The sequence below is a fragment of the Dendrobates tinctorius genome, unplaced genomic scaffold (genome assembly GCF_039654945.1).
Source record: "Dendrobates tinctorius isolate UK_male_01 unplaced genomic scaffold, ASM3965494v1 ptg000011l, whole genome shotgun sequence".
NCBI lineage: Eukaryota > Metazoa > Chordata > Amphibia > Anura > Dendrobatidae > Dendrobates > Dendrobates tinctorius.
In genome coordinates, this window is record NW_027361679.1 from 95,432,644 (window position 1) to 95,448,690 (window position 16,047).

Below are 16,047 nucleotides of genomic sequence, written 5' to 3' on the forward strand. Positions count from 1 at the left end.
GGGACCTGTGCTGCCTATTGGGGACATTTACCTGCCTATTGGGGACCTTTGCTGCCTATTGGGGACATTTACCTGCCTAATGGGGACCTGTGCTGCCTATTGGGGACATTTACCTGCCTATTGGGGACATTTACCTGCCTATTGGGGACATTTACCTGCCTATTGGGGACATTTACCTGCCTATTGGGGACATTTACCTGCCTATTGGGGACCTGTGCTGCCTATTGGGGACCTGTGCTGCCTAATGGGGACATTTACCTGCCTATTGGGGACCTGTGCTGCCTATTGGGGACCTGTGCTGCCTAATGGGGACCTGTGCTGCCTATTGGGGACATTTACCTGCCTATTGGGGACCTGTGCTGCCTATTGGGGGGGACCTGTGCTGCCTAATGGGGACCTGTGCTGCCTATTGGGGACATTTACCTGCCTATTGGGGACCTGTGCTGCCTATTGGGGACATTTACCTGTCTATTGGGGACCTGTGCTGCCTATTGGGGACATTTACCTGCCTTTTAGGGACCAATGTTGCCTATTGGGGATTCTTGCACCACACCAGTCTGAGCCTGAGGTAAAAGTGGAGTTCCACCAATATGGGCACTGGTGAGGCTGCATTGATGTGCACTGATCAGGCTGCGCTGAAGGGCACTGATCAGGCTGCATTGATGGGCACTGATCAGGCTGCGCTGATGGGCACTGATCAGGCTGCGCTGATGGGCACTGATCAGGCTGCGCTGATGGGCACTGATCAGGCTGCGCTGATGGGCACTGATCAGGCTGCGCTGATGGGCACTGATCAGGCTGCGCTGATGGGCACTGATCAGGCTGCGCTGATGGGCACTGATCAGGCTGCGCTGATGGGCACTGATCAGGCTGCATTGATGGGCACTGATCAGGCTGCATTGATGGGCAGTGCAGTCTGTATGTCTCTGTGTGGGCAGTTTTATTGCTGGTATATTGTTTTGGTAGCGCTGTATATATGTTGGTATTTTACTAATAGCAATTTTGAATCCCTAGGAAGCAATGATATCAAGAAAGAGAAAAAATTGACTCGAAGTGTAGGATATTCGAAGAACCCAAAAAATCGGTAAGTTTGATGATTTAACTTCATTTTTAATATAGTATTTGTTCCTATTTTTGTTTTATTACCTCTAAATAAGATATGTGCAGTGTGCACAGGAATTTATTCATAATTTTTTTTAAACTATATTCCGGCCCTCCAATGGTCCGAGGGACCGTGATCTGGCCCCCTGTTTAAAAAGTTTGAGGACCCCTGGTTTAAACTGTCATATCAGGGGTTAAAATTAAGAGTCCTAACTTAAGTGAATCTCACTTTTAGAGGAAAAATAAGTTAGCAACCTTTGTTCTGCACAGTATGTATCTGAGATAGACATCACGCGTTTCTCTTCAGATCCTCATTAACTGTTATATTCTCCATGGAGAAGGCGGGAGGGGAACCTGGATGTAGAAACAGCTGCTGCTGCCAGAGTCTTTGTCAGAACGGTTTGATATCTGTAATTAAGACTGTCATTCCTTTTGCTGAAAAAAGGATATTTTAATCCTTTATAAATTGACAGACCAGACTCTTTATATAAAAAAGACAGCCAAAACAGCAATGCTTATTATAGTTTTTCTTTTACCCTTTATAGAGACTTTAATCTTCATTTTTCATCTGATTTATATGATTTTTATACATATTGGTATCAACCCACTTACAGTAATTTAGGATTCTACATTAATATAGCTTTCCTATATAGGCGGGGTGGGTGATTAATCTTGAGGGGCCACATAAGAGACCGTGACTGTTGCAGAGGGCCGAAGCAATATGCTGAAACCAATTCTGCTCAATTTTAACATTTAAATTATAGTTACATATTACTGTACTTGTATCATTTAATATTGAGCAGAATTACCGTAAGTATGCCGACACCCCCATATCCTACCCTATAAGCCCACACCCACCCTGTACACAGTATGAGTACACATATACCCCCTATATACAGTATGAGCCCCCACATACAGATGTTATATACAGTATACCTGTCACCCTAAATACTGTACAGTATGAGACCCCACACACAGACGCTATATACAGTATGAGCCCCACACAGCCCCCCTATATACAGCATGAGCAACACATACACAGCACCCCTATATATAGTATGAGTTCCCACACAGTATAAATTTGCATAGCTTCCTATACACAGTAAGAGCCCCCATACACACAGTATGAGCCTCCACAGAGCCCCCATATACACAGTATAAGCCCCCACACAGCCCCATAAACAGTATGAGCCCCATATGCAGTATGAGCAGCACACAGCCCCTAAATAGTGAGCCACCACAGTCCTCTTTTTTACAGTATGAGCCCCCATATACAGTATGAGCAGCCACACAGCCTCCTAAGTACAGTGACCCCCACACAGTTCTCCTATATACAGTGTGAGCCCGCACACAGTCCTCCTATATACAGTGGGAGCTTCCACACAGTCCTCCTATATACAGTGTGAGCCCCCACACAGTCCTCCTATATACAGTGTGAGCCCCCACACAGTCCTCCTATATACAGTGTGAGCCCGCACACAGTCCTCCTATATACAGTGTGAGCCTCCACACAGTCCTCCTATATACAGTGTAAGCCCGCACACAGTCCTCCTATATACAGTGTGAGCCCGCACACAGTCCTCCTATATACAGTGTGAGCCCGCACACAGTCCTCCTATATACAGTGTGAGCCCGCACACAGTCCTCCTATATACAGTGGGAGCCTCCACACAGTCCTCCTATATACAGTGGGAGCCCCCACACAGTCCTCCTATATACAGTGTGAGCCCGCACACAGTCCTCCTATATACAGTGTGAGCTCGCACACAGTCCTCCTATATACAGTGGGAGCCTCCACACAGTCCTCCTATATACAGTGGGAGCCTCCACACAGTCCTCCTATATACAGTGTGAGCCCCACACAGTCCTCCTATATACAGTGTGAGCCCGCACACAGTCCTCCTATATACAGTGTGAGCTCGCACACAGTCCTCCTATATACAGTGGGAGCCTCCACACAGTCCTCCTATATACAGTGGGAGCCTCCACACAGTCCTCCTATATACAGTGTAAGCCTCCACACAGTCCTCCTATATACAGTGTGAGCCCCCACACAGTCCTCCTATATACAGTGTGAGCCCGCACACAGTCCTCCTATATACAGTGTGAGCCCGCACACAGTCCTCCTATATACAGTGTGAGCTCGCACACAGTCCTCCTATATACAGTGGGAGCCTCCACACAGTCCTCCTATATACAGTGGGAGCCTCCACACAGTCCTCCTATATACAGTGTAAGCCTCCACACAGTCCTCCTATATACAGTGTGAGCCCCCACACACTGAAAAATTAATGTAGGTGGAGCATGGTAGGGATAGAGGCATATCAATGCCTGCCTGTCAGATTCATGTTCAGTTGTGGGGTACCTTATGCCAGAAATCTTCCTCTAGTCCCTGAATGGAGTAAGATTTTTAGCAAGATGCATGGAGGAACACGCCACTTGTAAGATGTGCCTGATTTATTAAGTGGTGTGCAACTCTTATTTAATTAGTCACCGCTTACCCCAGCATGCCCCTTCGACTGGAGTGTATAATGTCAGTGTTAATGGATCGAGGCCAGTATGTTTGAATTTCCTAGATAACGACTTTTTGGTTGTACAGGATTAAAAGTGGCAGGCTGCTTAATTTCAGAAATAGCGCCACATCAGTGTATTGGTTGTGTCAGCTATTAGCTCCACTGAAGTGAATGAGGCTCAGCTGCAATACCACAATTCGCACAGCTTTACAACAAATGAAGGAAAGGTTTAACAATGTTGAATTATGACTTAGAAATAGCCACAAATGTATGCAAAATACCTAGTCATTTATTAAGATTGAAGTAACACTGGATAAAAGCAATATTGTGACAGTAAAATCACAGGTGATCAATCACTTGGCTTCGAAGCTAACAAATTAGGGGGCGTACTGGAGCCAGAGGCACCTGATTCAAGAAGAGTTGCATGCCTCGTAATGAATCGTCAGTGTCACACGTGTGGCCTACACCTCGCCACAAATCATACTCCAGTCAGAAAAAGATACTGGAGAAAGACTTTTGGCGTAACGATCTCCTCACTTTGTCATGAATTAAATGAGCTGCAACATCGCGCCCCTGTCCCACCCCAGCTCAGTGCATTTTCACAGAATCATAGAATGTTAGAGTTGGAAGGGACCTCCTGGGCCATCTGGTCCAACCCCCTGCTCAATGCGGGATTCACTAAATCCTCCCAGTCAGATGTCTGTCCAGCCTCTGTTTGAAGACTTCCATTGAAGGTGAACTCACCACTTCTCATGGCAGCCTGTTCCACTCATTGATCACCCTAACTGTCAAAAAGTTTTTTCTAACATCTAATCTGTATCTTCTCCCTTTCAGTTTCATCCCATTGCTTCTCGTATTTCCACGTGCAAATGAGAATAAGGATGATCCCTCTACACTGTGACAGCCCTTCAGATATTTGTAGGCAGCTATTAAGTCTCCTGTTATCCTTTTTTGCAAGCTAAACATTCCCAGATCCTTTAACCGTTCCTCATAGAACATACTTTTCAGTCCTCTCACCATCCTGGTAGCTCTTCTCTGAACTTGCTCCAGTGTTTCAATGTGTTTTTCAAAACGTGGGGCCCAGAACTGAACACTGTATTCCAGATGAAGCCAGACCAAAGATGAGTAGAGGGGGATAATGACTTCACATGAGCTAGACTCTGTGCTTCTCTTAATACATCACAGAACTGCATTTGCCTTTTTTGCTGTTGCATCACACTGTTGACTCCACAAATTGGGCGAATAAACGCCATTTTTGCACAGCTCCACATTAGCAAAATGTTTGCGCACTTTTTATCTGCTTCCTGACCGCCGACGGCACATAAACGTCGGCATTTGCTGGGCTTTGTGCAGCGCTATTTATCTACAGTCGGCGGTCTTGCTGAGATAGGGACCCTAACATACCTGTAAGCACTGGGATTCCGGTGCAGAATGCTAGCTGTAACCACTGACCTCATTGAGACCTGATTGGTTCAGGTCCTGATTATGTTACCGTCATGCTAGTCAATGGCCGCAATCGCTGAGAAAGTTTGTTGTAGTAACAATCTTTCCTGGGTGATTTATCTCAGATAAAACACTCCTCTGATCTTCTGTCCGTGAGCGATCAGAAGAGAAGCAGTGTGACAAGTGCTGCCGACAACAGCTTTGTCAGTGGGCAATCTTGTCACACTGTAAAAACACACACAAATCAATAGATTGCCCCCTTTCCCAGTTAGTCCCATCAATTTATTAGTTACGATATAGGGCAGGTGTTAGTATAGTATAAATTGGTTAGAAAAATTAGATTATTTATAGTTAATTGCAACATTTATATCCTCATGTTAAGAAAGATAGACAGCTGAATAGGGATCTTACAAAGTTTGAAAACTTTGTCTCTTATCGTCTCCACCTTGGCACTCCATCTCATTGCTCTATCTCCACCTAATAGCCCAAACTTCAACTGTCAGACCACCCGATTGCACTGCATGGGAAAAAGAATTGGGCCAATCTTTGGAGGACTCGCAATGGGCTATATGTTTTCAATATGCTCACAAAACCTGAATTGCAACCAAAACGCAGAAGACCTCCTTTACGATTATCTCCAGATGGTACTGGGGTCCCGTATTACTTCATACAATGGCATGTTTGCAATTTTTGCTCTAAAGCATCCACTACTGCTTTTTTCTAGAAATCATCCATGGAGTAAAAATCACCACTACACCCCCATAGATGACTTCCCAGAGGGGTGGCATTTCCAAAATGGATGAATAAACAATCCGGCACTCATCAAGTTGCAGAAAAATAATGTCAGTTTTATTAGCAAAACAATCCAAATACAGTGATGGTTCGGTCGAAAAGGCCCTTGTTCAGACAGACTGCATATGGTACACTGCATCCAACAGCGCTATGGGGAATAGGGATCCAATGCCCACTTCAGTGGAGATTCTGCTGTTCATGTACTTAGGGGTTCTGCAAATGGAGTCCGCAAACTATTCTAGGAAAATCTGTGCTCCAATAATCAAATATTGCTCCGTCCTCAGTACTGCACAGCCACACATGGGATATTCCAAAAATTGTGAGACAAATTAAGGGGCCACTTTTCCCTATTTTCCAATGTAAAATCTTGAGCTAAAACAACATTTAGGGGTAAAAATTTAATTATTCTTTCTTCACCGTTCATCGGTATAACATTCTATGAAACAGCTGTGGTGTCCATTTGCTCACTGCACCCCCAGATAAATTCATTCAGGGAAGTAGGTTTGAAAATGGGGTCACTTATGGGGGGAGGGGGTTCATCCTATGTGACATGTCATCCACAAACCACTCCAACAAAATCTGCTCTCCAATATGGTGCACTGTCTCTGAAAATGTAGTTTCCAAAATGGGGTCACTTTGTGAGTGGTTTCTACTGTTTAGGAAAATCAGGGGCTCTGCAAACACGAGATGGCGCCCGCTATCGATTCCAGCACGGCAGTGGTTTTCCCCCAAATATGTGGTATAGGCATGGTCAAAAGAAATTGAACAACAAATGGTTGTTGTTGTATGGTTCATTTTCTTCTGTTGCTCTTGTAAAAAAAAAAAATGGGGCTAAAGTAACATTTTTGTGGGAAAAAGTACAATTTTTATTTTTTTCTTCCACATTGCTTTAATTCTTGTGAAGAACCTGAAGGGTTTAATGTGGTTTTGAACACTTTGAGGGGCGCAGTTTTAGAATCTCATTCAGATGTCCTTTTTCACAGATATAACATTAACTCATTAAAAGGAACTTGTCACCAGTTTTTTGGCCTACCAGCTAAAAATATCATTTAATTGAGTGTTAGCTATGCGTTCCACATCTAGTTCTGAAACCCCGACTCCCCATGTATCACCCATAAAAACCTTTATTTGTCCCGCGCTGTATGTTAATCTATTCGGTCTGGCCTCTGTTCCGTCACTCCACTCCTCCTCGGTTTGCTGTACGCATTCTTCGCTGTGAATATCGTAGATCGGGTACAGATTTCGAGTGTGCGCATTGAAATGTGACCTTGCGCGTGCGCAATATGCTTTGCCCAACTGAGGGCAAACCCAAAGTCAGTAGTGCGCACGGCCGCAAAATACTGTACTTCTGGGACATAAGAAACAACTGCGTATGCCGGCGCATGCGCACTACTGATTTTTGGCTGTGCCCTTAGTTGGGCAAAGCATACGGCGCACGCGCAAAATCTGTACGCGATCGGCGATCTTCACAGTGAAGAATGCGTACAGCAAGCCGAGGAGGGGGGGGAGTGACGGAACAGAGGCAACGCCCATCGGACTGGGCCGAACAGATTAACATACAGAGCAGGACAAATAAAAAAGGTTTTTATGGGTGATACATGGGGAGTCAGGGGGTTTTAGAACTAGTTGTGGAACACAGAGCTGACACTCAATAAATGATATTTTTAGCTGGTAGGCCAAAAAAGTGGTGACAGGTTCCCTTTAACTCATTATGGCCTGAATAGGAACTAAACATGACAGCAAACTAATGAGTGGAGGATGAATACCTCTATTACACATCTCTCCAAGTAAATGGGAAATGTTCTGCAAAGTTCTGTAACCCATAATTCATGATGATACAGTTTTCATTGGTCCATGTGAAAGGACCATTAGGACTGGTTCAAATAAAAGTTATGTAGGGTCAATAAAAGACTATATATTTCTCCCTCAGGGAGATTTCACAAAATACCACCTGAAACCGAACTGCCATTTTTTTTTTGCGTTTCAGTCAATACTGTGCCCTAGCTCTCCATTTACCTTGCACAACATTTCATAATTAAAAAAGAACCTATCAGGAAATTCACGCTGTACAAATTGCAAGCAGCACAAGTCGCAGTCCCTGGCAATGCTAGAGAGGTGACTGTAAATTACCTGCAGCGGTGCCGTTAAGAGCTGGCTGGGGACTATAGCTGGGGAGCTGACTAGTATGATGCCACCTACATCTTCTTTCAGGGTTCCTTCAAACGCCAGAGAAGAGCAGAGAACTATATATTGGCTGAAATTCATACTATGGTTTGGGCGGCATGAATCACCTGACTGGTTCCCTTTAAACCAAGAAGAATTTGAGCAATTTTGCATATTTTGTTTTGGTTGCAAATGTACCGTATTTTTCAAATTATATGATGCACTTTCAAATGAGGGAGGAAAAAAGGAGTGCGTCTTCTAATCTGAAGGTATCTTACCGAGGGGGGGTGGCTGTGGTGGAGCGGGGTCACAGGCGGCAAGGTTGCTGCTCAAGGAGGGCGACAGCAGCAGAAGTGGGGAGATGCCCAGGGCCCGCGGCAAAGTCCCATTCCTGCCGCTGCCGGCCTTCTGGAGCAGCAACCTTGCCTCTTGTGAACCTGGTCTGCCGTGGCCGCCCCACAGGGAAGCTAAAATTACAAGGAACTACGGTATAACACGCCCCACCATTTTATTTAAAACATTTTTTTCTATTCTGCACTCCAAAACTTGTGGTGCGTCTTATGGTTCATTGTGTCTTACAGTCCGCAAAATAGAGCAAGTTATTTAATGTTTCTTAGGCCAATCTCACAAGTCTGAGTATAGACCACAATGTATGAATTCGTCGCAGGTCTCTTGACCCAAACTCAAGAATTTCATAAGCCAGGCCATACATCTTGGTTGGTACTCTGACCGTGAAACAAGGAGATACGAAACCAGCATTACTTGCATTCATATACAGAGCGGCTTTCCAAATTCTTCAGGTTGCCCTTTAACCCCTTCACGACCTTGGGATTTTCCGTTTTTGCGTTTTTCACTCCCCTTCCCAGAGTCATAACTTTTTTATTTTTCCATTAATATGGCCATGTGAGGGATTGTTTTTTGTGGGACGATTTGTACTTTTGAACGACACCATTGATTTTACCATATACAGTAGTATATTGATATAAAAAATTACAAATGTGGTGAAATTGCAAATAAAAGTGAAATTCCACAATTGTTTTTTGGGGTTTGGGGTCTTTTTTTGTTGACTAAATGCTAAATCTGACCTTTCATTATTATTCTCCATGTCGTTTCAAGTTCACAGATACCAAATATGTATATATTATTTTTTATTTAGGTTTTCAGAGACCCGTTGTGTCCATTTTGGGGTAGATACGATGTTTTGATCGCCTGTGATTGCATTTTATTGCAATGTTGCCGCGACAAAAAAAAACATAATTCTGGAGTTTTTTTTTTTTTCTCGTTATGCCGTTCACCGATCAGATTCATTTAGATTATATTTTGATAGATTAGGCGTTTCTGAACGCGGTGGTACCAACATTGTTATTTTTGTTATTGTTTTATTTTGAATGGGACAAAAGGGGGGTGATTTGATTTTTTATATTTTATAATATTTTTAAAAACATTTTTTCTTCTACTTTTTACTTTCTTCAATAGTCTCTTTAGGAGACTTGAAGCTGCGATCGTCTGATTGCTTGTGCTACACATAGCAAAAATCATCATCTGCAATGAATGCCGGATAAGGCAATGACAAGCACTGGGGTCTTCTGCAGACCCCCGGTTGTCCATCCATCAGCGCCCTGCAATCATATGACAGGGGCACTGATGGGCGGGCTTTGTGTCTCCGTCATGATCGTGTTAAATGCTGCGGTCAGAGATTGAAAGCGGCATTTAACAAGTTAACAGCAATGGGTGGATTGAGATTCCACCCGTGGCTGTTAGGGGCACATGACAGCCGATTAAATCAGTTATCATGTGCAGGAAAAGATGAGGGCTCATCGCCGGAGCCCACATCAAAAACAGGGATACGACCTATGACGTAACAATACGACCTAGGTGAAAAGGGCAGAAAATAGGCAGCAACTTAGGGCCACTTGACAGAAAGAAGTGTGACCCGACAGCTTTGCATAAAAAAACACCAGCAAAAATGTGTGTATATTACGCAGCGTTTTTCCTACCAAGAGACACGATTTTGATGCAGAAATGTCTTCCGCAAATACTTAACAAGTGCATATAGCCCAAGGAAACAATCACACATGGCAGATCCGTTTCAGGAATTTCTGCATCGTTTCCATTTACCTGTGTGAACATACCCAAACACTGCTTCCAGTTAACAGGAAATCAGCAGAAATCTGAATTTAGCTGTAGGTATAAATAGAGCATTTTGTAACTCAGTATCAGTACAAGCCTTAGGTTGCGGTTTATTAGTTATGCCTCTCAGCATATGATATATTACTTTTGGTACACAACACCTATTGAGAATCCTATTGAGAACCAATCCCATGTCCGCACTGCTGAAAGCGGTACAGAGAGATCACGCAGTGACGCCTTTAATAATAATGAAGGCCAGCAGATAGAGATGTTCCTAATTACAGCCTTACCCAGATCTGCAGCTTGATTCTTTTGTCATTCCTGTAAATCGTTTTCACTTTGAAGTCTATTCCGACCGTGCTGACAAATGCTGGGGTGAACGAGTCGTCTGCATATCGGAAGAGAAAAGAGGTTTTGCCCACGCTGCTGTTCCCAATAATTAAGATCTTGAACATGTAATCAAAGTTCTGGTCGGAGGATTCTTTCTGGCCATAACGAGAATCTGTAGCTGATGCCATCTGTATGGGAAGAGAGGAACATTGTACATGAGTGGGCGGGCACAAGGCATGCTAGGAAGCTGCAATAATAAGTCGCGGTTCACACCACATTCTCTCCATATACTTGAGATATAGATTTTTTTTATTGGTAACTGTAAAAAAAACCCTGTAAAATACCTCATTTACAAATCATAATTTTAAAAAGTTCCTGTGTAAAGGAGTGTCAGTGGGGGCAGTGATAGCTATCAAATGCGCGAACTCGGACTTTTCCCAGAAGTTCATTTTAGGGTACGCTCCCATGGTCAGTAAACGCTGTAGGCTGGACGCTGCATACATCCGCAGAGTCCAGATGTTACCGCATAGTGGATGGGATTTCAAGAAATCCCATATCCACTATGCGTGTACCAACGCTCGCGGCTTATCAGCGGAGACGGAGATGAAGCGCGTCTTTCCAGACCGCAGCATGTCAATTTATCTTTGCAAGATAAATTTCACCAATACAATGTATTAGACACGGTGATTCGGAACAGTTCAATAAACACATGCGGGAGCGAGAGAGCGCCCTGTAATCTACCCTCGTCTCTCAGCCCCCTCTGTCTCCTTCTTCTCTGCTAATGCCCTGTGATCTCTCAGGCTTACCTCTCCTGTCCTGCAATCTCTCTGCCAGCTCTTCTCTTGCTCACCACTGGTCTGACTGCTCCTCTCCCTCAAAGTGTCTCCTCTTCCTGCATTACTCCTAAACAGCTCCTTTGTCCCCTCTTCTTCCATAGTCCCAACATCAGTGTCCCTTCTCCCTTCTATCCACGACCGGCCCCCCTGCCGGGTATCGCTGATCGCTGTGGAAACCTCTGGACATTTTTGAGGTCGCTGGTCTCCCGCTGGCCAGCACGCATCGCTGCATGTGACAGGGGGGAAACCAGCGATCAGGAGCTGGTAACTAGGGTAAACGTAGGGTTTCTAAGGGGCGTGCATCACTTAGAAACCCTATGTGTACCTTAGTTACCAGCGCGCTGATGCAGGGAGCTGGTAACCAAGGTACACATAGGGTTTCTAAGTGATGCACACCCCTTAGAAACCCGATGTGTACCTTAGTTACCAGCTCCCTGCATCAGCGCACTGGTAACTAAGGTACACAGCGACGCCGCGCGCTCATCGTCGCTGGTGCTGATCGCTGGGGAAGCTGTCTGTTTGACAGCTCACCAGCGATCATGTAGCGACTCACCAGCGATCCTGACACGTTGATATCGTTGTCGGGATCGCTGGTGAGTCGCTATGTGTGACGGTCCTAATTATCACGTGTGAGGTTTTTTTAGGTGCAGCAGTGGGTAGGAAATATAATTAGGTAATTGTGAGTTTAATTGTATAATAGTATTGTGTGCTATTATTGTATTCAGTGTTAGTGTGGCAATTTAACTCCTTTGTGCCAGAGCCCATTTTCATTTTTGCGTTTCTGTTTTTCGCTCCCCTTCTTCCCAGAGACATAACTTTTTTATTTTTCAGTCAATATGGCCATGTGAGGGCTCGTTTTTTGCGGGACGAGTTGTACTTTTGAACGACACCATTGGTTTTACCATGTCGTGTACTCAAAAACGGGAAACAAATTCCAAGTGCGGTGAAATTGCCAAAAAATGCAATCCCACACTTGTTTTTTGGGTTTTTTTTTTCACCATGTTCACTAAATGCTAAAACTGACTTGCCTTTAGGATTCTCCAAGTCATTACGAGCTTATAGACACCAAACATGTCTAGGTTCATTTTTATCTAAGTGGTGAAAAAAAATTCAAAACTTTGCACCATTTTCCGATACCTGTTTCCTCTCTATTTTTCATGATCTCGGGTTGGGTGAGGGCTTATTTTTTACGTGCCGAGCTGATGTTTTTAATGATACCATTTTGGTGCAGATACATTCTTTTGATCACCCGTTATTGCATTTTGTTTTGTAAATTCTTTATTTTGGAATTTTAAACATCACCATTAAACACAACACCAGTTCTCAGGTACAGTTGGCGAAATGTTAAGTAATGGTTGGTTTAGGGCGAGAAGGAAGGAGAAAATGAGGGAAAAATAGGTAGGGGAGAAAAGGGAAAAAGAAAGGGAAGGGGAAAAAGGGTACATATTCATATACAGTATCAACAACATTAACATCATGTGGTTGACAACATGAGCACAATCATTGAATGGGTGAACTTCGGAAAATAACACATCGCCATACATTACATTTGGGCTATCTAGTTTGGGGCAGTGAGGCTAGGAGCCCCAGAGCAGAAGCCATCTAATTCAGTTAAACTTAAGAAACTCTAAAGTGCCCTTAAAGAGGATTGTCTTCTAAATACCTATTCCAAGGGGCCCAAGTCAACACGAAAGCTCTATGATTATAAATTTCCCAGCTAGACAGCTCCTCTAAGCGATAGATCTGATTTATTTTAGCATACCATTCTCCCAACGTGGGAGGAGCTACATCCTTCCAATGGGCAGCTATCAACTGTCTCGCCGCACTCAACATCAGTGGAAGAAGCCCATGTTTTTTTGGTAAAAAATCTTTTGACGGGCATGAAAGGAGAGCTTCCGTGGCTCTAAGATCAACCTTTATTAGTCTTAATTTTTTGAGAACTAGTTCAACTCCCTCCCAAAAAACTCGCAATCTAGGACAATCCCAGAATATATGCGTATGATGTCCTCTAGAATTGAGGCATCGCCAACAATCGTCATTATCCGCAAGGCCTAACTGGAATAATTTAGCTGGAGTTAAATGCCACCTAGTTAATATTTTATAAGAATTCTCCTGCAGAAGTACACATCTGGAAAAACCCCGAGCATTTGACAGCATTTTAGATATTTGGTCCTCTGTAAACGTGGTATTAAGTTCCATTTCCCAAGAGTGTATAAACGAGGGTTTAGAATGTACAGTCGGAGAGATGAGATGTGAGTAAATGCGAGATATAATTTTTAGCCGTGGGGATGGAAGTTTAATCATAATATCTAACCAGGACCAATTAGATTTAGACGGGAATCTCCGTCCAAACTGTAAAAGTGTACGTCTGATGTGTTGTTTTTGGAGAAAATTTGTTGGTTGAGTTGACGCACCCTGTGGCCAAGACCCCTCCCGCAAGATGTTATTACCATAAAAACTATTCAACGTTTCTCTAGGGAGGTTGGACCATAAATTGTATGGGTCTTGAAAATCTAACTCTAACAAATAGGGAATTGAGCCGATCGGTGTCAATGTTGAGGGGAAAGTATCTTCCGGGAACTCTCCCATTACCAATCTTTTAATACGCAACGTAGTTGTAGTTACATCATCCAACCTAAGAGAGGCCGGCGGTTTAGCCTTAGTCCAAAGATACGGCAAACCTCTCGGGCCCAATAAAGCCCAGTCAACACTATCCCCCTCCTCCCTTCCAGCACAGGACACCACCTTTAACCATCTACTGAGATGAATAGCCTTATAGTATAAAAGAAGGTCTGGGACCCCCAGTCCTCCAGAAGAGATAGGGCGAGAAAGAAACTTATATGGCAACCTAGCCCTTTTAGATTTCCAAATAAATTTTCCAATAAGGGATTTTAACGTTCCAAAAAATGTCAGGGGAATCCGAATCGGAACCATGTTCATGGTATATAGTATAATAGGCATTATATATGCCTTAAACACATTAATACGACCCATCCAGGATAAAGTGGGTAGGCTATACTTCTGCATCAGGCTTTTGACCTTTTGAATTAAAGGAATGTAGTTTTTGTGGAATAGGTTGGCGGGATCTCTAGTTATCATTATTCCCAAATATCTAATAGAATTAGTGGCCCAAGAGAATGGAATCTGCGTACGAATAGTGGAGGTCGGAGAGTGAGGGAGACCAACGCTTAGTACTTCAGATTTTGACAAATTAATTTTGAAATTAGAAAGGAGACCAAAGTGATGAAAGGCCTGAAGGATAATTGGGAATGCTTGGGATGGATTGGAGATAAGGAAAAGCAGATCATCTGCGAAAGCTAGAGTTTTAAGTGACCTCCGACCCACCGACAACCCCTCTATACGTTGGTCTTGTCTGATGCTTTGTATCAAAGTTTCTATAACTAAAATGAACAAAGATGGCGACAAGGGACAACCCTGTCTAGTCCCGTTATTAATCCCAAAACTATCTGACAGGGTGCCGTTGACTCTGACTTTGGCCGTCGGTTGAGAATAAAGCGAGAGGACTGCTGTTATATATTGAGGAGGGAAGCCAAACCTAATCATTACTTGTTCCATGAACCTCCAGCTCACTCTGTCGAAAGCCTTCTCAGCATCCGTCGACAGGAGCATCAAGGGCATACCCCGAGTCTTAGCAAACATTATAGACTGAATTACTTTAGTAGAATTATCCTTCCCTTCCCTGCCTCTTACAAAGCCTACTTGATCTGCATGAATTAGCTTAGGTAAAAAATTGCTTAATCTGCCCGCTAATATTTTAGCCCACATCTTAATATCTGCATTAAGCAGTGATATTGGTCTGTAGCTAGCGCACAGGTTGGGGTCTTTACCCTCCTTAGGGAGGACTGTGATGTATGCCTCTAAGGATTGTCTAGGGGGGAGCTGGCCTTCTAAATAGGAATTAAACAAAGACACTAGGTGAGGTAACAGTGGTTTTATAAACTTTTTATAATAGATAATGGGAAGACCATCTGGACCCGGTGCCTTTCCGTTCGGAATAGTAGAAAGAGTGTCTAAAATTTCTTTGGGGGTAACTGGGGCAGTCAACAAGGACTGACCTTCAAGAGTTATTTTAGGGAGATGTAGCGAGGTCAAGAATTCTTTTATTTTTGCCAAGGCTGTGACTGGCTCCTGCATGCTATCCGGTGTATTTAAATTGTATAAATTTTCATAAAAGGTTTTAAACTCCCTGGCAATATCTGCAGTCCCGAGAATTGAAGAGCCATCTAAAGCTCTGAGTTGTCTAATAAACGTCTTTTCTTTTTGTTTCTTAAGTAGGGATGTCATAAGCTTACTACTTTTATTGCCATGAAGATAGAACTTCTGCTTACTTCTCATGTAAATTTTTGCTGATTGAATGTTTAAAAGGTTTTTAATGAGGTTCTCAGATCTGTCAGTTCAGATAATGTTTTATTTACTTGAGATCTCTTATGTAGTCTCTCGATGGAACTAATTTGATGTAGAATAGACACAACCTTTTTTGTTCGCTCTTTTTTCAAATAGGAGCCTAGAGCTATAAATTCCCCTCTCATTACAGCTTTATGTGATTCCCATACCATAGGCAAGGGCGGGCCTGAGTGCAAATTATTTTGAAAAAAGAAGTCAAGAGTGTTTGTCAGTTTTTCAATGTGGGAATCCGAGTCCAATAGTGTCTCATTCAGTGACCATGACCCAGCCGGCCGTGGTAGAGTTTTTATCTCTATGTCAAGAAAAATGGGAGC

The 16,047-nt window shown here is 43.5% G+C and overlaps 1 protein-coding gene across 1 annotated transcript in view; it reads right to left on the reverse strand.

The window, feature by feature from the left end:
* Positions 1–16,047, reverse strand: part of RAB3A (RAB3A, member RAS oncogene family) — an 87,799-nt gene that overhangs the window by 49,493 nt on the left and 22,259 nt on the right. The window contains exon 2 of the mRNA XM_073544926.1: positions 10,433–10,660. Coding sequence (XP_073401027.1) covers positions 10,433–10,660 — 228 coding nt within the window. The remainder of the gene's footprint in view (positions 1–10,432; positions 10,661–16,047) is intronic.